Source organism: Mauremys reevesii, unplaced genomic scaffold (genome assembly GCF_016161935.1).
Source record: "Mauremys reevesii isolate NIE-2019 unplaced genomic scaffold, ASM1616193v1 Contig82, whole genome shotgun sequence".
NCBI lineage: Eukaryota > Metazoa > Chordata > Testudines > Geoemydidae > Mauremys > Mauremys reevesii.
In genome coordinates, this window is record NW_024100898.1 from 170,571 (window position 1) to 188,808 (window position 18,238).

General features: G+C 65.1%; 2 protein-coding genes across 3 annotated transcripts; one reads left to right on the plus strand and one right to left on the minus strand.

Annotated features, from left to right (window-relative positions):
• Positions 1-3,489: 3,489 nt before the first annotated feature.
• Positions 3,490-12,999, plus strand: RGL2 (ral guanine nucleotide dissociation stimulator like 2). 2 transcript variants are annotated; one of them, XM_039519115.1, is made up of 17 exons: positions 3,490-3,523; positions 3,711-3,794; positions 4,706-4,881; positions 5,340-5,402; positions 5,512-5,657; positions 6,369-6,584; positions 6,836-6,939; positions 7,054-7,138; positions 7,583-7,660; positions 9,472-9,546; positions 9,900-9,932; positions 10,221-10,342; positions 10,878-10,970; positions 11,089-11,221; positions 11,425-11,670; positions 12,411-12,525; positions 12,659-12,999. In XM_039519115.1, the coding sequence occupies exons 3-17, from the start codon at positions 4,800-4,802 to the stop codon at positions 12,847-12,849; spliced, it is 1,782 nt and encodes a 593-aa protein (XP_039375049.1). In that variant the 5' UTR covers positions 3,490-3,523; positions 3,711-3,794; positions 4,706-4,799; the 3' UTR covers positions 12,850-12,999. The 2 variants fall into 2 exon arrangements, with proteins under 2 accessions (XP_039375049.1, XP_039375050.1); XM_039519116.1 differs by lacking the exon at positions 11,425-11,670.
• A 616-nt stretch (positions 13,000-13,615) lies between these two features.
• On the minus strand, positions 13,616-16,814 carry PFDN6 (prefoldin subunit 6). Its single transcript, XM_039519117.1, has 5 exons — positions 16,662-16,814; positions 16,489-16,577; positions 14,456-14,526; positions 14,250-14,374; positions 13,616-13,809 (listed from the first exon to the last, which is right to left on the minus strand). The coding sequence occupies exons 2-5, from the start codon at positions 16,550-16,552 to the stop codon at positions 13,689-13,691; spliced, it is 381 nt and encodes a 126-aa protein (XP_039375051.1). The 5' UTR covers positions 16,553-16,577; positions 16,662-16,814; the 3' UTR covers positions 13,616-13,688.
• Positions 16,815-18,238: the final 1,424 nt, after the last annotated feature.

Sequence of the window (18,238 nt, forward strand, 5' to 3'; positions counted from 1 at the left end):
GACTCCAGCTCTGGATTTCTCTCTCTCCAGCCCCTGACTCCACTCCGTCCTGCCCCTCCAACCAGCTCCGGGCTTTGAGTCTCCCCGGCCCCTGGCTCCGTTCCCAAGCCGGCTCCGGGTTTCCGCCCAGCCCCGCCCAGCGCGCTCAGCCTGGCCCCGGGGCGCGGCAGGGAGCCGGTGCCCGAGGGGCGAAGGGACCTTCCCGCCCCCAGCCTGGCACCCAGGTGGGTGTGCACGGGGGGAGCAGGGGGTGCAATGGAGGATATGAGGTGTGGGAAGAGGTGGAGGGGGGCAGTGGGGAATATGGGGGTGTAGGGTGGGGAGCAGGGCGGGGGCAGTGAGAGAGCAGGGGGCAGTGGGGAATATGGGGGTGTAGGGTGGGGAGCAGGGCGGGGGCAGTGAGAGAGCAGGGGTGCAGTGGGAATATGGGGGTGTAGGGTGGGGAGCAGGGCAGGGGGCAGTGAGAGAGCAGGGGCAGTGGGGAATATGGGGTGTGGGGTGGGGAGCAGGGCAGGGGGCAGTGAGAGAGCAGGGGCAGTGGGAATATGGGGGTGTGGGGAGGGGTGCAGGGCGGGTGCAGTGAGAGAGCAGGGGCAGTGGGAATATGGGGGTGTGGGGAGGTGCAGGGCGGGGGCAGTGAGAGAGCAGGGGCAGTGGGGAATATGGGGGTGTAGGGTGGGGAGCAGGGCGGGGGGGCAGTGAGAGAGCAGGGGGGCAGTGGGGAATATGGGGGTGTAGGGTGGGGAGCAGGGCAGGGGTGCAGTGAGAGAGCAGGGGGGCAGTGGGGAATATGGGGGTGTAGGGTGGGGAGCAGGGCAGGGTGCAGTGAGAGAGCAGTGGGGAATATGGGGTGTAGGGTGGGGAGCAGGGCGGGGGCAGTGAGAGAGCAGGGGCAGTGGGGAATATGGGGGTGTAGGGCGGGAGCAGGGCGGGGGCAGTGAGAGAGCAGGGGGCAGTGGGAATATGGGGATGTAGGGTGGGGAGCAGGGCGGGGGCAGTGAGAGAGCAGGGGCAGTGGGGAATATGGGGTGTAGGGTGGGGAGCAGGGCGGGGGCAGTGAGAGAGCAGGGGGCAGTGGGGAATATGGGGTGTAGGGTGGGGAGCAGGGCAGGGGTGCAGTGAGAGAGCAGGGGGTGCAGTGGGGAATATGGGGGTGTGGGGAGGGGTGCAGTGGGGGTGTTGGGGGTGAAGTGGGGAGCAGGGGGCTGCAGGAGGGAGGGGGACCAAGCCCCCCAAGTATTTCCTGCTCCTGGAGAAGTCCTAACTTCCCTCCCATGTCCTTCCGTTCCCGCCCCCCTCTTTCTCAGTCCTGGACCTCGCCCGACACCCCCCTCCCCCGGCAGTAGGGGGCAGCCCATGACTCCTCCGTGGGGCTGAGAAGTCCCCTCCCCCCACGGCCCCCCCATGCTGCCCCGCTCGCTGCGCCATCTGCTGGAGGGGGCCCGGCTGGAGCTGGGGGAGGAGCAGGGGGTCACTCTGAGCGGGTACCGGAGCTGGTCCCCCGACCCCCCGCAGCCACAGGTGAGCTGAGCTGAGGGGATGTGGGGAAGGGGGAGCAGGGGGAGGGGTCCCAGGGAGGTGTGTGCTGAGGGGGACATGGGGGAAGGGGTGGCAGCCCCATGGGGTTGTGTTGTGGGGGTGGCGTGGGGTGGTCAGCTCGGGTGTTGCTGGCAGCAGTTGGGATGTGGGGTCACGCCCTTGTGTGTGTGGTTGGGGGAGGTGTTGGGTCACGCAGGTGTGAAGGGGTGTTGTGGGGTCGCACCATTGTGGGTGTATGTGGTGCAAGGGGGGGCTGTGGAGCTGTGTGTTGTGTGGTGGTGTCACACCCATGAGGGTTTGTGGAGCCGTGTGTTGGGAGGGGCATGTTGTACTGTTACACCCTTAGTGTATGTGGTATATGGTGTGTGTGTGTGTGTAGCCGTGTGTTGTCGGGTGTGTGTGGTGGGGTCACATAGTTGTATGTGAAGCGTTGTCATGGGGGTGCGCCTCGTTGGTAGTTGAGGTGTGTGTGGTTGTGTTGGCTTTGCTGGTAGTTATGCAGCTCGCTCGGTGTGGTTGTGTGAATGGGTGGGTGTGGAGTGGTGGGGTGTTTAAGGGGGTGTCTGTGCTGTGGGCTATTTGTGAGGTGTGGGGGGCTGGGGCTGTGGTGAGGGGCAGTGTGGGGCTTGGGTGTCAGTGGGCCTGAGATCTCCCTTCACTTCCTGTCCCAAATTCCCCTTGGTCCCCTGCCGCTCCCTGGGGTCATAGGGCTCAGGTGAGCGCCCCCTCCCAAGGACACACCCAGTCTCTGCGCTGGGGGGCAGGGCAGGTAACCTGGCAGCTACTGGGTTTGGCGGGGCAGGTTTGGGGAAGTGCCTGGGGGGGCAGGGCGGCAGGGGGTGGGGCTGGAGCAGACAGAGAAGGCGGAAGCAGGGGAGGGAGACAGAAAGAGAGAAACAGGGACAGACAGACGGGGGAGGGGAGTGGGGAGAACAGGACAGAGAGACAGACGGGGGAGGGGAGTGGGGAGAACAGGAGACAGACAGACGGGGGAGGGGAGAACAGGACAGACAGACGGGGAGGGGAGAACAGGACAGACAGACAGAGGGGGAGGGGAGAACAGGACAGACAGACGGGGAGGAGTGTAGGGAGAACAGGACAGACAGACTGGGAGGAGTGTAGGGAGAACAGGACAGACAGACAGACGGGGAGGGGAGCGAGGACAGACAGACGGGAGGAGGGGAGAACAGGACAGACAGACGGGGAGGGGAGAACAGGATAGACAGACAGAGGGGGAGAACAGGACAGACAGACGGGGGGAGGAGTGGGGACAGACAGACGGGGGGAGGGGAGTGGGGACAGACAGACGGACAGACGGGGGAGGGGAGCGGGGACAGACAGGGGAGTGTAGGAGGGGTTTCTTGTTGGCGTGTTTGTGACTGGGGAGGCGGGAAGGGTGTCTGGCTGGCTGCCCTGGCCTGCATGTTTGGGAGCTTCACTGGGTCCCCCTGCGCCCCCTCCTTCCCCCTCACCCCCTTTCCCCCCTCTCTATTGTCTGTGCCCCTGAACCGCCGCTGTGCCCCCTAACTTTCCCACCCTGCCCCCCAGCCCTATGCACCCCAAACTCCTCTGCCCAGGTCCACAGGCCCAGGCCTGTCCCATAGGGCTGCGGGGGGGCTCAGCTGGGCGATTCCCTCCCCCCGACGCCCCACCCCAGTGAGAGTCGTGCCCCCAGGTGGGGCTGAGCAGGACCCAGTGAACCTCTTCAGCATACACGCACCTTGGGGTGAGGGTGGTGACGGCCATCTGTCTGTCCCCCCCACGTACCCAGATGTCCCCCAGAGTGCTCCCTCTGCCTGAGGGGAGGGGGCAGTTCTGGGGGGGGCCTGCGGGGGCCACGCCCCAGTAGGCAGCAGGAGGGGGGGTCTCTTTCCGGGGGGGGGAGCTGATGAAGGTTTTCCTGCGTCTGGGGGCGTGCCTGGGGCCGGGAGGTCAGGAGGGAGTGGGGCTGTCCCGGACTCGGTGGTACTGTCTGCCTGTCAAGGTGAGTTGGGTGTGTGTGTGGGGTGGGACGGGATAGTGACAACTCCTGTGGGGGTGTGGGGCCGCTCATATACAGCTGGCCAGGGGAAATCCAGGGGGGTGGCTGGAGTAGGGGAGGGGATGAGACTCCTGCAGATGGAGGGGGTGGGGGGCAGTGATACCCGGGGTAATCCTCCGCTCTCCCCCAGCCCCCAGTGACCCTGACTGAGGAGGCTGAGGAGGGAGTGATCTACACAGTGACCACGCGCCAGCCCGGGGGCGCCCAGCCAGGGGTGAGTGTGGGGGGCTGGTTGGCTCTGGTGCCCTCTCTTCCCTGGGCCCCCAGCGGTATGCGGGGGCTGTCACTGAGAGGGGATGGTGGGGGGGGTCTAGGATGGCTCTGATGTTCTCCCCACAGGCCCCAGGCAGGCGGGGAGCCAGGCTGGGTCACTGGGGGAGCGTGGGGGGGTCCAGGCTGACTGGTGCGCTCCCCACAGGCCCCGGGGGGGGAGCCAGGCCAGGTCACTGGGTGGGAGTGGGGGGCCCAGGCTGACTAGCGCTCTCCCCACAGGCCCCGGGGGGGGAGCCAGGCCGGGTCACTGGGGGAGCGTGGGGGGGGTCCAGGCTGACTGGTGCTCTCCCCACAGGCCCTGGGGGGGGCGGGGAGCCAGGCCGGGTCACTGGGTGGGAGTGGGGGGCCCAGGCTGACTGGTGCTCTCCCCACAGGTCCTGGGGGGGGCGGGGAGCCAGGCCGGGTCACTGGGTGGGAGTGGGGGGCCCAGGCTGACTGGCGCACTCCCCACAGGTCCTGGGGGGGGGGCAGGGAGCCACGCTGGGTCACTGGGTGGGAGTGGGGGGGCTCAGGCTGACTGGTGCTCTCCCCACAGGCCCCGGGGGGGGGGCGGGGAGCCAGGCGGGGTCACTGGTTGGGAGTGGGGGGCTCAGGCTGACTGGTGCTCTCCCCAAAGGTCCTGGGGCGGGAGCCAGGCCAGGTCACTGGGTGGGAGTGGGGGGCCCAGGCTGACTGGTGCTCTCCCCACAGGTCCTGGGGGAGGGGCGGGGAGCCAGGCCGGGTCACTGGGTGGGAGTGGGGGGCTCAGGCTGACTGGTGCTCTCCCCACAGGCCCTTGGCGGGGGGCGGGGAGCCAGGCCGGGTCACTGGGTGGGAGTGGGGGGCTCAGGCTGACTGGTGCTCTCCCCACAGGCCCTGGGGGGGGCGGGGAGCCAGGCCCGCTCGCTGAAGGCTGGGTCACTGGTCCGGCTGGTTCGGCACCTGCTGGAGGCCCAGATGCTGGGCGATGCCACCTACATCCCTGCCTTCCTGGTCACCTACCGGGTGTTTGCCCGCCCCCCCGTGGTGCTGGGGCTGCTGCTCGACAGGTGATGGGGCTCAGGGTGGAGGGGGCGCAGGATGCTGGGGGTAAGTGGGGGAGGAGGTGCAGGACACGGGGTAGGTAGGGGAAGGGGGTAGGACACAGGGTAAGTAGGGAAGGGGGCACAACGCTGGGGAAAAGGGGCGTGACTAGAATTGGGATTATGGAGGGACGTGGGGGCAGGGGATGGGGACACAAGGGAGAGCCAGGCCCCATGGGGGGATGAGCTGTGGGGGGAGAGCCAGGCCCCATGGGGGGATGAGAGGGGAGGTCTGGAACCTGGAGCGGAGGGTTAGGGGGCATGCGGGTGTGGGGAGGGGAGCGCAGGGGCCATGGGGGCATGAGAGGGGAGGGCTGGGACACGGTGTGGGGGTAGGGGGCATGCACGTAGGGAAAGGAGCCCCCCAGTGTGGGGAGGGGAGCGCAGGGGCCATGGCAGCCCTCCTGACCCAGTCTCTCCCTCAGGCTGGAGGAGGTCGGGGCGCTGGAGCCAGGGCCCGTCTCCCCAGAGACAGCTGAGCTGCAGCGGTGAGTGATGCCCCAACAGCCTCCCCCTCCCTTCCCCTGGCCGTGTCCCCCATTCACCCCCATCTCCCCCCAGGGCCTTCTCCTCGGTGATGTGCTCCTGGCTGGACAGGTACCCCGAGGATTTCGGAGGGGCCTTGGACTCGGGCCTGGTGGAGCGACTGGGCCGGAGCCTGCAATGTGCCCTGGGCCAGGGCTCCGAGGCCGAGAGACGCCTGCTCGCCCTACGGGGGGTGCCGGGGGGGCCCAGCAATGGAGGTGAGGGGGGCTGGGGGTGGGGGAAGCCTGCAGACTGGGGAGGGGGGCAGATGGATGGGGGAAGGGTCTGGTTGGAGAGGAGTTGTGGGGCCAGGAGGCAGGCAGATGAAGGTGGGGGGCAGATCTGGGGGGTGGGGAGATAGGAGGGGGTACTGGGGTTGTGGGGAGGGTCTATCTGTGGGGCAGGCTCTCCCCCACTGGGTCTAACACTGCCCCCCCCCTTGCAGGGGAGCTGGAGGAAGAGGAATGGGGGGTGGGGGAAGATGGCCCTGAGGGGGGTGTGACCCCCCGGGGGGACCCTGACCCCCTCGACATCCTGATCTTCCAAGCCGACCATGTGGCTTCTCAGCTGACGCTGGTGGAGGCGGTGAGTGTGGGTGTGGGGCGGGGGGGGGCTGTACCCAACGGGTCCCCACGTCAGGGTATTTGCGGGGTGGGGGTAGGTAATGGGGGTGGGGACTCAGTGTTTAGGTTACAGGGTGTGGGGGTTCAGGACACCCCAGGAGATGTTCCTGTGGGTAAGTGAGGGGTGGGGGTCGGGGTGCAGCCCCCCATTAATCCTGCCCCCCCAGGTGCTGTTCCCGGGGCGGTAGGTGGGAGGGATTGGGGTGCAGCCTCCCATTAACCCTGCTCCCACAGGTGCTGTTCCCAGGGGTGATGGGTGTGGGGGTCAGGGAGCAGTCCCCATTTAAGCCCTGCCCCTCCCCCCAGGCGCTGTTCCTGCGGGTCGTGCCCTACCAGTGCCTGGGCTCGCTCTGGTCTCAGCGGGACAAGAAGGGGCGGGAGCGGGATTGCCCCAGCGTCCGTGCCACGGTGCGCCAGTTCAACCGCCTGGCGGGGGCCGTGATCCGCTCCTGCCTGGCGAGGCCGGGGCTGCGCCCCCAGCAGCGGGCCCGGATCCTGGAGAAATGGATCCACGTAGCTGAGGTGAGTGTGGGGCCGGAGCTCAACCCTCTGGGGTCGGGGTCGTCACACTGCGTCTGGCCCCAGAGGCCCCCCCCCCCCCAGCAATGGCCCCTGGCTCATGGGAAAAGGATCCACCCAGTGGAAGTGAGAGCAACCTCTGACCTCAGCTCTGCCCCCAGTACCAGCCAGGCCCCCCCGACCCCACACCCCCCAGCCAGCCCAGTCCCTGCCCTGCAGCTGGCCCCCCGTGACCCCGACTGCTGTGCCCCCAGGAGTGCCGCACCCTGAGGAATTTCTCGTCTCTCTGCGCCATCATCTCTGCCCTGCAGTCCAGCCCCGTGCACCGGCTCAAGCGGACCTGGGACGAGACCGCCAGGTGGGGCTGGGCCGGGGTGTGTGTGTGGAGCTGGGTGGTTGGGATGGTGGGGGGGGCATCAGGGGGGGCAACGTCTCAGGGGTCACTCACCCCCCCCCCCGATCCTCCTGCCAGGGACGCGCTGCGCAGCTACGAGGAGCTCAGCACCATCTGTTCTGAACAGGATAACTACAACCTGAGTCGGCAGCTGCTGTTCCAGGTGAGGGGCCGCCTGCCCCCCGGTGCCTGTGCCCCACCCCCATGCGGCCCCACACCTTCATCCTGGGCCCCCCAGCTCCTGGGCCCCCATCTTGCCCCACACCTTCCCCCCAGCCACCCCGGCTCCTGTGCACTCCCATCCTGCCCCCAGCTCCCTGCCCCCATCCGGCCTCCCAGGCCCCTGGCTCCTGTGCCCCCATCCTGCCCCCGGTTCCCTGCCCCCCATACTGCCTCCTACCCACCTCCTCACCACAGCCCCCTAATGTCCTCCTCTCCCATCCTGCCCCCCACTCCCTCCCTCTGCCCCCTCCCTACCCAACTGGCCCAACCCCTGTGCCTCACCACGTCTCCTGTATCCGCCCTCATCCCCGACACCTTCCCATGTCTCATTGTTCCTCCTCGCACTCGCACCCTGTGCCCCTCTCACATTCCTTTGCCCCCCCAGGAGGGCACCTCCAAACCGTCTGGCACCGACCCTGCCCCACGCCGGCAGCTGCGGAGACCCCAGGAGCAGCGCCCAGTGGTGAGTGGGGGAGGGGAGGGGCACAGGATAGGAGGGGCTGCCCCGTCCCTGTTCTCCCCCTCCAGGGCAGAGGTGGGGGGGGATACTAGGGCGTGGTGGGCTTGGGCAGCCCTGGTTGGGGTATATGGGGGGCTGGGCAGAGGCACAATAGGGTGGGGAATATGTGGGGGGGCCCAGTAGCTTGGGTTGGAGGTATGGTTTGTGTGGGGGTACATGGGGGCTGGAGGGGTACATTGGGGTGGGGGGGTTGGCAGTTTGCTTTGTGTGGGGCTATGTGGGGGCTGGAGGGTGCATGGTGGGTGTGGGAGGGGTAGGCGGGTGTCACGGAGTCCCTGGGTGATGCTCTGGAGCTGCTCCCCACCAAGCCAGGCAGGACTCTGGGAGCCTCCTCTCCCTCGGAGCAGCCTGTCTGCAGGGCAAGAAGCTCCCACGGCTTCACCTCCTGGGTCTGACCTTGGAGCATTCAGCCTCCTCTGCCCCTCCGTGCGCTTCCCACAGCGAGTCCGTCCTGGCGGGGCCACAGGGTCCTGCCCCCCCACTGCACAGTCAGACGTGACTCTCAGCCCGCAGGTAAAAGAGGTTTATTAGTTGACAGGAACGTGGCATAGAACAGAGCTTGTTAGCACAGAAATCAGTGACTTTCAGCCAAGTCCATCTTGGGGAGTCCTGGGCCAGGCGGCTTGGACTCCCCCTCTTCCAGTCTCCCCAAGCAGACTGCCAGCTTCCAGCGACCCCACCGCAGACACCCCCATTGCTTCTCCTCCTCGTCTTTGTCTCACTTCCCAGGCCAAGAGTCACCTGGTTGCCAAGAGCAACAGAGTCCTGTGGCACCTTACAGACTCTCAGACGCATTGGAGCATAAGCACGTCTGTAAGGTGCCACCGGACTCTGTCGCTCTTTGCAGCTACAGACTAACACAGCTCTCCTCTGAGAAGTCACCTGGTTCTCAGGTTACAAAGGGCACCGGCCATAGCACATGTGCAGGCAGCTGGAGCAGCCTCACCTGCCCCAGAGGGTCTCAGCCAAAATCACACACCCCTGTTCCCACCACCGAGGTATTGGTGCAGCACACAGGGAAACTGAGGCACACATTCATGCAAAACAGTAAAACTCACATAGATTCAACAGTAAGACTCACATACAACATAACAAAGGCTGGAGGGTTCATGGCAGGTGTGTGGGGACTAGGTGGGGTGCTGTGGGGCAGGGGGTTTGTGGGGGGCTGGAGGGTGCATGATGGGTGTGAGGGGGCTAGGTGGGGTTTGTGGGGGCTGGAGGGTGCATGATGGGTGTGAGGGGCTAGGCGGGTGCTGTGGGGTGGGGGTGCATTGCAGGTGTGGGGGCTAGGTGGGTGCTGTGGGGTAGGGGTTTGTGGGGGCTAGAGGGTGCATGGTGGGTGTGGGGTTTAGGCGGAATGCTGTGGGGTGGAGGGTTGTGGGGGCTGGAGGGTGCATGGTGGGTGTGGGGCTAGGCGGAATGCTGTGGGGTGGGGTTGTGGGGGCTGGAGGGTGCATGGTGGGTGTGAGGGGCTAGGCGGGTGCTGTGGGGTGGGGGTGCATTGCAGGTGTGGGGCTAGGTGGGTGCTGCGGGGTAGGGGTTTGTGGGGGCTAGAGGGTGCATGGTGGGTGTGGGGGCTAGGCGGAATGCTGTGGGGTGGAGGGGTTGTGGGGGCTGAAGGGTGCATGGTGGGCATGGGAGGGGCTAGGCGGGGTGCAGGGGTTGGCGGGGTGGTTTGTGCGGGCCGGAGGGTGCACAGCTGGGCGGGGGGGGAGGGGGTTGACTGCCCGTTCTCTGACCCTTGCTCCCCCCAGGGCGTGGTTCCATACCTGGGCACCTTCCTGCGAGACCTAGTGATGCTGGACACCGCCATGAAGGATGAGCTGGAGGTGAGACCGGGAGGCGGGGGGTGATCCAGCACCCTGTTAGGCATGAGGTGGGGTGGGGACAGCCAGGGAGTGGGGCCGGGGGGTGCATGTGTGCCAGGGAGGGGCCAGGCAAGGAGACAGTGGGGGTCAGGAGAGCAGTGGGGCGTGGCGGGTGATGAGGGGGCTGGGCAGTGGGAGCAGGGGAGCAATGGGGGAACTGGGGGGCCAGGCAAGGAGGCAGCAGGGGAGCAATGGGCCAGGCAGTGGGGGGCTGGGCAGCAGGGGAGGAGCAATGGGGGTTGGGGAGTGATGAGGGGCCGGGCACATGGGTGGGTCGGTCGTGGGGCTCATGGCACCTCTCGTTTCTCTGGCAGAACGGATACATCAACTTCGAGAAGCGGCGCAAGGTACCAGGCTGTGCCAGGGCCGCTGGGCTCCCTCCATGTCTGGCTTGGGGCTCCCCTCTGTCGCTCTTCCCCCCCCGGTACAGCCCCCCTCTATCGCTCTCTGCCCCCACCCCATACAGCCTCCTGGGCTCTCTGTGCAGTTCCTCCCCGCTGGTTACAGCCCCTGGGCTCTGGGCCCCTTTCTGCCCCCAGTATAGCCCCCTCCCCGCTCTCTGCCCCGCTGCCCTGTCATAGCCCTGCTGTCGGCAGTGCCCCCCCCATGTAACCGCCCCACTCTCCCCCCCCCAGGAGTTTGAGGTGCTGGCCCAGCTGCGTCTCCTGCAGTCCGTGTGCCGCAACTACAGTGTCCAGCCCAGCCCCCCCTTCCAGCGCTGGCTACGGGCGCTGCCCCCCCTCTCCGAGGCACAGAGGTAGCGGGGGGGGGGGGGGAAGCGCCCCTGTGGCGGGTGGTGGTGGCGGGGGGGTATGGTGCTTGTAGGAGCTGCGTGAAGTGGGTTGCTGCATGTAGGGTTGTATGGTGTGGGGGTTGTGTAGGCAGTTTGTGGGGGGTTGTGTAGGGTTTTGGGGGTTGTGGTGTTGCATGTATATGGGAGTTTGTGGGGGGTTGTGTAAGGAGTGTTGCATGTAGGAGGGATGTGGGTTGAGGAGTTTGGGGTGTGTGTAGGGTTTTGGGGTTTGTGGTGTCGCATGTGCGCGTGTGTAGGGAGTGTTGCATGTAGGAGGGGTGTGTGTGTGTAGGGAGTGTTGCATGTAGGAGGGGTGTGTGTGTGTGTGTAGAGGAGGTTGGGGGGTTGTGGTGATGGGTGTGTGTATGGAAGTTGGGGGGGTTGTGTAAGGAGTGTTGCATGTAGGAGGGGTGTGTGTGTGTAGAGGAGGTTGGGGGGTTGTGGTGGTGTGGGTGGGTGTTGTGTGTATTGTGCAATTCTAATCCCCCTCTCCCCGCAGTCACAGTCTCTCCTGTGAGATCGAACCCCCTGGGGAGGCCCCAACCCCCCAGCGGCCCCTGAAGCCCACCGTGGTCATCACCCACTGCACAGAGTGAGCATGGGCGGGGGGCAGGGCTGAGCAGTGATTGAGGGAGGCGGGCTCTGGGGCATTGAGGGGCTGGAGGTAGCATCCCCCCCTCGCTCCATCTGTTACCTCCCCTATCTCCCAGGCTGCTGAGCTCTGTGGGGAACCCCCTGGTCTCCTGGGAGGGGCCCAGCTCCCATGAGGGGCCCTCCGGCTGCAGCCCTGACCTGCTGCCATCCCCCCATGGCCCCACGCAGCTGCTGTCTCGCCTGGCGCAGGTGAGAGACCCCCACCACCACCGCGTCCTCCCCCTGCCCCCACCTCCCCGCCTGACCCAGCACCCCCCTCCCCTGTCCCATTCCTCCCCCACCCCACCCCCCTTTCCCCCTCGGTCCCCTGCCCCTTGTCCCATTCCTCCCCCTCCCTCAATCCCAGCACCGTGCCCCTTGCTGCCCCCGTCACCCCCTCTGCGTCCCCGCAGCACATGAAGTGGCCGTCAGTCTCCACGCTAGACACAGCTCCTGAGGACGTGGGTTCCTCGGCCGGGGGCCTCTCGCCCCCCACCCCCACTGGGGGGGGCTTTCCCCAGGGGCACCGGCGCTCAGCTTCATGCGGCTCTGCCTTCCCTGCCCCTCCCAACCCGGAGCCTGGGGCTCCCCCCTCCGACTGCTGCATCATCCGCGCCCGCATGGCCCTGCACAACGGCAGCCTCTACAAGAGCATCCTGGTGAGCACCCAGACACCTGGGTCCTGTCTCCAGGGTGGGGGCTGGGAGCCAGGACTCCTGGGTTCTATCCCAGCTGGGGGGGAGTGGGGGCTGGTGAGTTAGAGCAGGGGGGCTGGGAGCCAGGACTCCTGGGTTCTATCCCAGCTGGGGGGGAGTGGGGGCTGGTGAGTTAGGAGCAGGGGGCTGGGAGCCTGGACACCTGGGTTCTATCCCAGCTGGGGGGAGTGAGGGCTGGTGAGTTAGAGCAGCAGGGGCTGGGAGCCAGGACTCCTGGGTTCTCAACCCTGCCCTGTCTGTCTTGCTGTGACACTTTCTGCTGCAGTCTGTGTGTTGCAGGGGGTGGGCCAGGCTATTAGTTTAGCCTGGGAACCTCCATTTTCCCCAAGGTGACCCCAATCCCACAGCTGCTATGGGGAGGGGGCAGCTGGTCCCCTGACTCACTATCGCTCCCTGTGGGGATGGGCTGCCCCATTGTGTGTGTCTGGGATGAACAGGTTGGACCTGCACATGTGCGTGCATTGTTGGGGGAGGGGGGGTGTTGACTGGGTGGGGGTGAGGCTTTCTGGGATGTCTGGCAGGATTTGCTGTGTTCTCCCAGCTTTGCATGGGGTGTGTGGGTGGGTGGCTCCGCTTGTGTTATCTCTGGGGGGTGATCACTTCCCTGTATGTGGTGGTGCTCTCTGGGGCGCCTGGCCTGGCTCTGTTGTGCACAGTGGGAGTTGTGTGTTGTGTTGCTGTAGGTGACCAGCCAGGACAAGACCCCGTCGGTCATCGCCAAGGTGCTGGAGAAGCACGGCCAGGAGCGGGCGGCTGCCCCCCAATTCCAGCTGGTCCAGCTGCTGCCTGAGGGGAAAGGTGAGGGGGGTAGGGATTGGGGGAGCAGGGAGCACCCACAGCAATGGGGTCTCCCTAGGGAGCTGGGGTCCCATGAGTGGGTGGGGGGACCCTATTCCCTAACCCCCCTCTCACCCTCTCGCTTCCCCTGCAGAGCTGACCTTCCCGCCTACAGCCAACGTCTTCTATGCCATGAATGGCTCCAGCTTGGACTTTGTGCTGCGCCCCAAGAGCGCCGGGGAGCCTGCCCTGCCCCCCAGCACCACCCCCCGCAGGGCTGAGCTCAGCGCCACCTTCCCCAAGATCAAGGCCACCGGCCGCAAGCTCGCCAGGGCCCTCTTCTGACGGCGAACCCCAAAACCGCCCTGGGGCTTCCTGGGCCTGGAGGAAAGGAAGTGACCTGCACCCTCCCGGGCTGTGAGGAAGGGAATTAGAGCTGCCTGGGGCTGTCCTCATCTCTCCCGGCATCAGGGGCTGGTCTGCCCCAGGCCTGCCCAGCAGCCTCAGGGCCATGACCCAAGTGCCTTGAAATGGGTGATGTCCTGACAGCCCCTCCCCCCAGAGGCCAGGACCTACTTCCTGTCCACCCAGGAGGCACAGCTGGGGGTGGGCTGCCCCCATGGGGGGCAGGGACAGTGACCCCCCACAGCATGGTCGCATCCTGCCAGGACTCTGTGGGGAGGCCAGCGTGGTAATGTCCTGCTAGACACAGGTGCCGAGATGGCAGCTTCTCAGGGACTTGTCCCAACTGGAGGTGGGGGGGAAGGACTGTGTGATCCAAGCCCTGCAGGGGCAGCTGATTTCCCCCCCCACACAATCACTGTACAGGGGGCTTGTGGCCCCAGCCCTCTTTGCTGTAACACTAACTCAATAAAGACACTAGAAGCAGCTGGCAGAGAGCTGTGCCTTGGGGGGGGAGAGTGAGCCGTGCAAGGCACAGCCAGAGAAAGCAGAGGGGCCAAAGCTCAGCGTGCTCTGCCCTGCCCTGCGAGCAGGCAGCCAGGGACACAGAGACGAGCCCAGCTGGCAGGCAGAGCTGGTGAACAGCAGGGGCCCAGGGCCAGTGAGTGGGTACCAAGGGGTGGGAGGAAGCACAGAGGGCCTGGTGCCATCAGTTTGCGCATCACCTCTTTATTTCAAACAGTGAAAAACTTAAATACAGCCCCTGCCCCCCCAGCACCGTCTCATGCCTTGGCTGCCCCCTTGCCCTGGGCTCGCTGATACTCCTGCTGCAGCCGGGCCAGCACCTCCCGCTGCTGTTCTGCCTTCTTCTCAGACTCCTGCATCTGCAGCTCGTAGCGCTTGCTGTGGGGGGAAAAGGGAGAGTGAGCTGGGCCTAGAACCCTCCCTCCAGACCAAAACCAAGAGGCTCCAGAGCTCAGGCCCCTCCCCACCAAGGGGCTGGATTGGGGAAAGGCCCATTTTCCCCCCCCTCCCCCATGAGCGAGCCAGGGCTCCTGCCTGGGAGTGGATCATAACAAGGGCCCATCCTGTGAGCCAGCCAGTGCCCCTGCCGGGAGGCTGGAGGGGCAGGGAGCCAGCCCTGATCATAACCAGGGCCCCCTAGAGGGGAAGGGCCCATCCTGTGAGCCAGCCAGTGCCCCTGCCTGGGGGCTGGAGGGGCAGGGAGCCAGCCCTGATCATAACCAGGGCCCATCCTGTGAGCCAGCCAGTGCCCCTGCCTGGGGGCTGGAGGAGCAGGGAGCCAGCCCTCCACCCAGGAAACCCCCCTCCCCCCCACGTACATCTCCCCAGCAATATAGTCCAGCCGCTTGCTGACAGTGGCTTTCGCCTCGTCCATGTCCTGTTTCACCAGCACCGGGCCAATCAGCTTGTAGATGGTGTTGGTCGCATCCAGCAGCCCCAGCTCCTGTAGGGGAGCAGAACAAGGGGAGGTGAGGGGCAGCTGAGGGGGGTGGGGGAGTACAGAATTGAGGAGTGGGGAACTCACCTCCTTGACAATGTTGTTCTCAGTCAACTGTGCCTCCAGTTTCTGCCGCGCTGCCATGGACTTGCTGAGATCTGAGGGGCACACACGGAGGGCCCCCATGAGCTGCAGGGCTGCAGTCCCATAGGGAACAGCTGGGACCCCCGCCCAGAAATCAACCTGTCGTTTCTTATAGTGCAGCACAGGTGAATAACCCCTGGGTCTGCAGGAGGAGATTGGGGGGGGGGGGGCAGGACATGGAGACCCAACTTCACTCTGCCCGCAGTACTCAGGCGGCAGGGAAACCCCAGGGCAGGGATGCTCTCCCCACTAGGATCAGAGACCTCAGCCTGCCAAGCCAGCCCCTTCCCCAGCCTGTGTATTCACATTAGGAGTAACTGGGGGAAGAGGGCAGAAGTGGGGTTCAGGGATGTAGGGGGAGGGAACGTGGAGGGTGCAATGAAGGTGGGGAGGAAATCTGAGGAACTGGGGGCAGTTTGCAGCAGGGACCCTGGGAGGTCAATGGGCTGCAGGGACCCCAGAGGGTGGAAAGGGGCAGAGAGAGTTATGGGGAGGAGGTGCAGGGATGGATTATAGGGCACAGTAGGCTATAGGACACAAGTTATTGGGGCTGGGACAAAGTGCAGGGTCCTCGGAGGCAGGGCCCAAGGTGGCAGTGGGTTAAGGGCAGGAATTAGTGGGGAGGTGGAAGGTGATGGGGAAAGGGGAGGCCCAGGATTATGGCATGGATGCTTAGGGTTATGGGGGGAGGGGAAGCCTGGGGCTTATGGGGCAATGAAGGGGGGAGGGAGGGAGATGATAGGGCAGAGCCGTGTAGTGGGGAAGGGATGAGAGACAGGTTATGAGGTAATGCAGGGAGGGGGCTGATGGAGGAATGGGGCCCAGGGGTTGGCAGGGGCAAGGAGGTGATGGGGAGAGGAAGGGGTTGAGGCAGGTTATGGGCCAAAGGGGATGGGGAGCAGGTAATGGGCAGGGGTTATGGGGCAGCGGAGGGGGAGATGGTGACAGGCAGGTGGGGAGGGGCGGGCCGGGCATGATGGGGAGAGGAAGGGGCAGGGCCCGGGGTGAAGGGGCAGGAGGGGGTGATGGGGAGAGGAAGGGGGCTGAGGCGGGTTATGGGCCGGAGGGGAATGGGGCGGCAGGAGGGGGTTATGGTGGTCCAGGGGTTATGGGGCGGGAGGAGGCCCGGGGAATGGCGGGGCAGGGAGATGATGGGGAGGAAGGGGGCCGAGGCCAGTTATGGGGCGGCAGGAGGGGATTATGGGGTGGGCGGGAGGCCCGGGAATGGCGGGGCAGGGAGATGATGTGGGGAGGAAGGGGCCGAGGCCGGTTATGGGGCGGGAGGGAGGCCCGGAGGAATGGCGGGGCAGGGAGATGATGGGGAGGAAGGGGCCGAGGCCGGTTATGGGGCGGCGGCGGGAGGGAGTTATGGTGGTCCAGGGGTTATAGGGCGGGAGGCCGAGGCGGGGCCGGGAATGGGGCGGGCGGGGAGGCCCGGGAATGGCGGGGGCAGGGAGATGATGGGGAGGAAGGGGCCGAGGCCGGTTATGGGGCAGGGGTTATGGGGCGGGCGGGGAGGCCTGGGAATGGCGGGGCAGGGAGATGATGGGGAGGAAGGGGGCCGAGGCCGGTTATGGGGCGGGGGTTATAGGGCGTGAGGGGAGGCCTGGGAATGGCGGGGCAGGGAGATGATGGGGAGGAAGGGGGCCGAGACCAGTTATGGGGCGGCGGAGGTTATGGGGCGGGCGGGGAGGCCTGGGGAATGGCGGGGCAGGGAGATGATGGGGCAGCGGAGGGGCCGAGGCCGGTTATGGGGCGGCAGGAGGGGTTATGGGGCGGGCGGGGAGGCCCGGGAATGGCGGGGCAGGGACATGATGGGGAGGAAGGGGCCGAGACCAGTTATGGGGCGGCGGAGGTTATGGGGCGGGCAGGAGGCCCGGGGAATGGCGGGGCAGGGACATGATGGGGAGGAAGGGGCCGAGGCGGGGCGGCGGGGGCCGAGGCCGGTTATGGGGCGGCGGGGGGGGGGGCGGTACCTTTCTGCAGCTGCTGGTATTTCTCCAGCTCGCCCTGCAGCTTCTTCTGGATCAGGTCCGCCATGAGGGTCCGGTCCGGTCCGGTCCGCCTGCGGGGGGAGGGGGGTTAGAGCGGGGGGGGCACATGGTCCCTTCCCCCCTCCCGGGCGCCCCCCCCCCGCACCGGCACCTACCGCTCCCCGCGGCTCCGGCGCCGAGCCCCGCCCCGCTCCGTGCATGCGACCTCGCCACCCGGCTTCCGGTATAGTCCACTTCCGCCGCGCGCCGCGGTGCACCATGGGATTTGTAGTCCTGCCTCTGAGCCCGTCCCCTTCCTCCCCCTGTGGGATCAAGGCCAATTGCGCCTCCTGGGTTGGTGGAAAGGGAAGGCGACAAATAGCCTTTCTCTTCCGCCCGCTTCCAATATGGCCGCCGGATGGGGTACCTGAAGGGCAGCTCACTTCCGCCTCTTTCCAAGATGGCCGCAGACTCATGCGAGAAGCAGATTAAGACACTTCCGCCTTTTTCCAATATGGCAGCATCGCTAGCCGGGGAAGGGGGAATGCGCCTACTTCCGCCCTGTTCCAATATGGTGGCCACTCGTGCCTGAAATGGGAAGCAGCAAAGAGTCCTGTGGCACCTTATAGACTAACAGACGTTTTGCAGCATGAGCTTTCGTGGGTGAATACCCACTTCGTCGGATGCAAGAGGCTTCAGATGCTTGCATCTGAAGAAGTGGGTATTCACCCACGAAAGCTCATGCTGCAAAACGTCTGTTAGTCTATAAGGTGCCACAGGACTCTTTGCTGCTTCTACAGAACCAGACTAACACGGCTCCCCCTCTGATACTTGAAATGGGAAGGAAGCTACTTCCGCTCCGTTCAAAGATGGCGGAGCCTGGGTCATGGAGGGAAGTTAGTTACCTGCCTGGGCGCATGTAATTAAATCCCAGAGCCCCCCTCCTCCCTCCCCAGGCCCACAGCAGGAGCATGGCAGCCATGAGATTCATATGTTACCCAAACAGTGTTAATGACATCATACCCAGTATCACAGCGCATTGCTGACACAGCGTTAATGACATCACATCCCGTAACGCAGCGCATCGCTGACACGGCATTAATGACATCATACCCAGCACGTGGCCAACACACAATGACATCACATCCAGAGTTACAGCACGTTGCTGACACACAATTAATGACATCACATCCCGTAACGCAGCGCATCGCTGACACGGCATTAATGACATCATACCTAGCACGTGGCCAACACACAATGACATCACATCCAGAGTTACAGCACGTTGCTGACACACAATTAATGACATCACATCCCGTAACGCAGCGCATCGCTGACATGGCATTAATGACATCATACCCAGCATCACACCACGTGGCCAACACACAATGACATCACATCCAGAGTTACAGCCGTTGCTGACACACAATTAATGACATCATACCCAGCATCATAGCGCATCGCCAAGAGGGCATTAATGACATCACACCCAGCGTCACAGCACGTTGACAAAACACAATAACGTCACAGCACGTTGCTGACATGGCATTAATGACATCATACCCAGCATCATAGGTCATCCCGGACACAGCGTTTGTGATGTCATATCTTGTGCAGTACCATGAGGCTAATTAATATTATCCCAGCTACGTCCTAGCCCTCCTGCTAGCACGTCGTTATGTGGTCATTATATGGTATCCTATGCAATGCTGTATACGTGAATACTATTCAAACCTGTCCTAATTTGGTCATT

What these genes read in the sequence shown, in the direction of transcription:
- RGL2 (XM_039519115.1), top strand. Translation starts at nt 4,800, where the DNA reads ATGCCACCTACATCCCTGCCTTCCTGGTCACCTACCGGGTGTTTGCCC. An exon ending in CCATGAAGGATGAGCTGGAG is followed by an intron (nt 9,547 to 9,899) that starts GTGAGACCGGGA and finishes TTTCTCTGGCAG; the next exon opens with AACGGATACATCAACTTCGA. An exon ending in CCCCTCTCCGAGGCACAGAG is followed by an intron (nt 10,343 to 10,877) that starts GTAGCGGGGGGG and finishes CTCTCCCCGCAG; the next exon opens with TCACAGTCTCTCCTGTGAGA.
- PFDN6 (XM_039519117.1), bottom strand. Translation starts at nt 16,552, where the DNA reads ATGGCGGACCTGATCCAGAAGAAGCTGCAGGGCGAGCTGGAGAAATAC. An exon ending in ATACCAGCAGCTGCAGAAAG is followed by an intron (nt 14,527 to 16,488) that starts GTACCGCCCCCC and finishes TGTGCCCCTCAG; the next exon opens with ATCTCAGCAAGTCCATGGCA. An exon ending in AGAACAACATTGTCAAGGAG is followed by an intron (nt 14,375 to 14,455) that starts GTGAGTTCCCCA and finishes GCTCCCCTACAG; the next exon opens with GAGCTGGGGCTGCTGGATGC.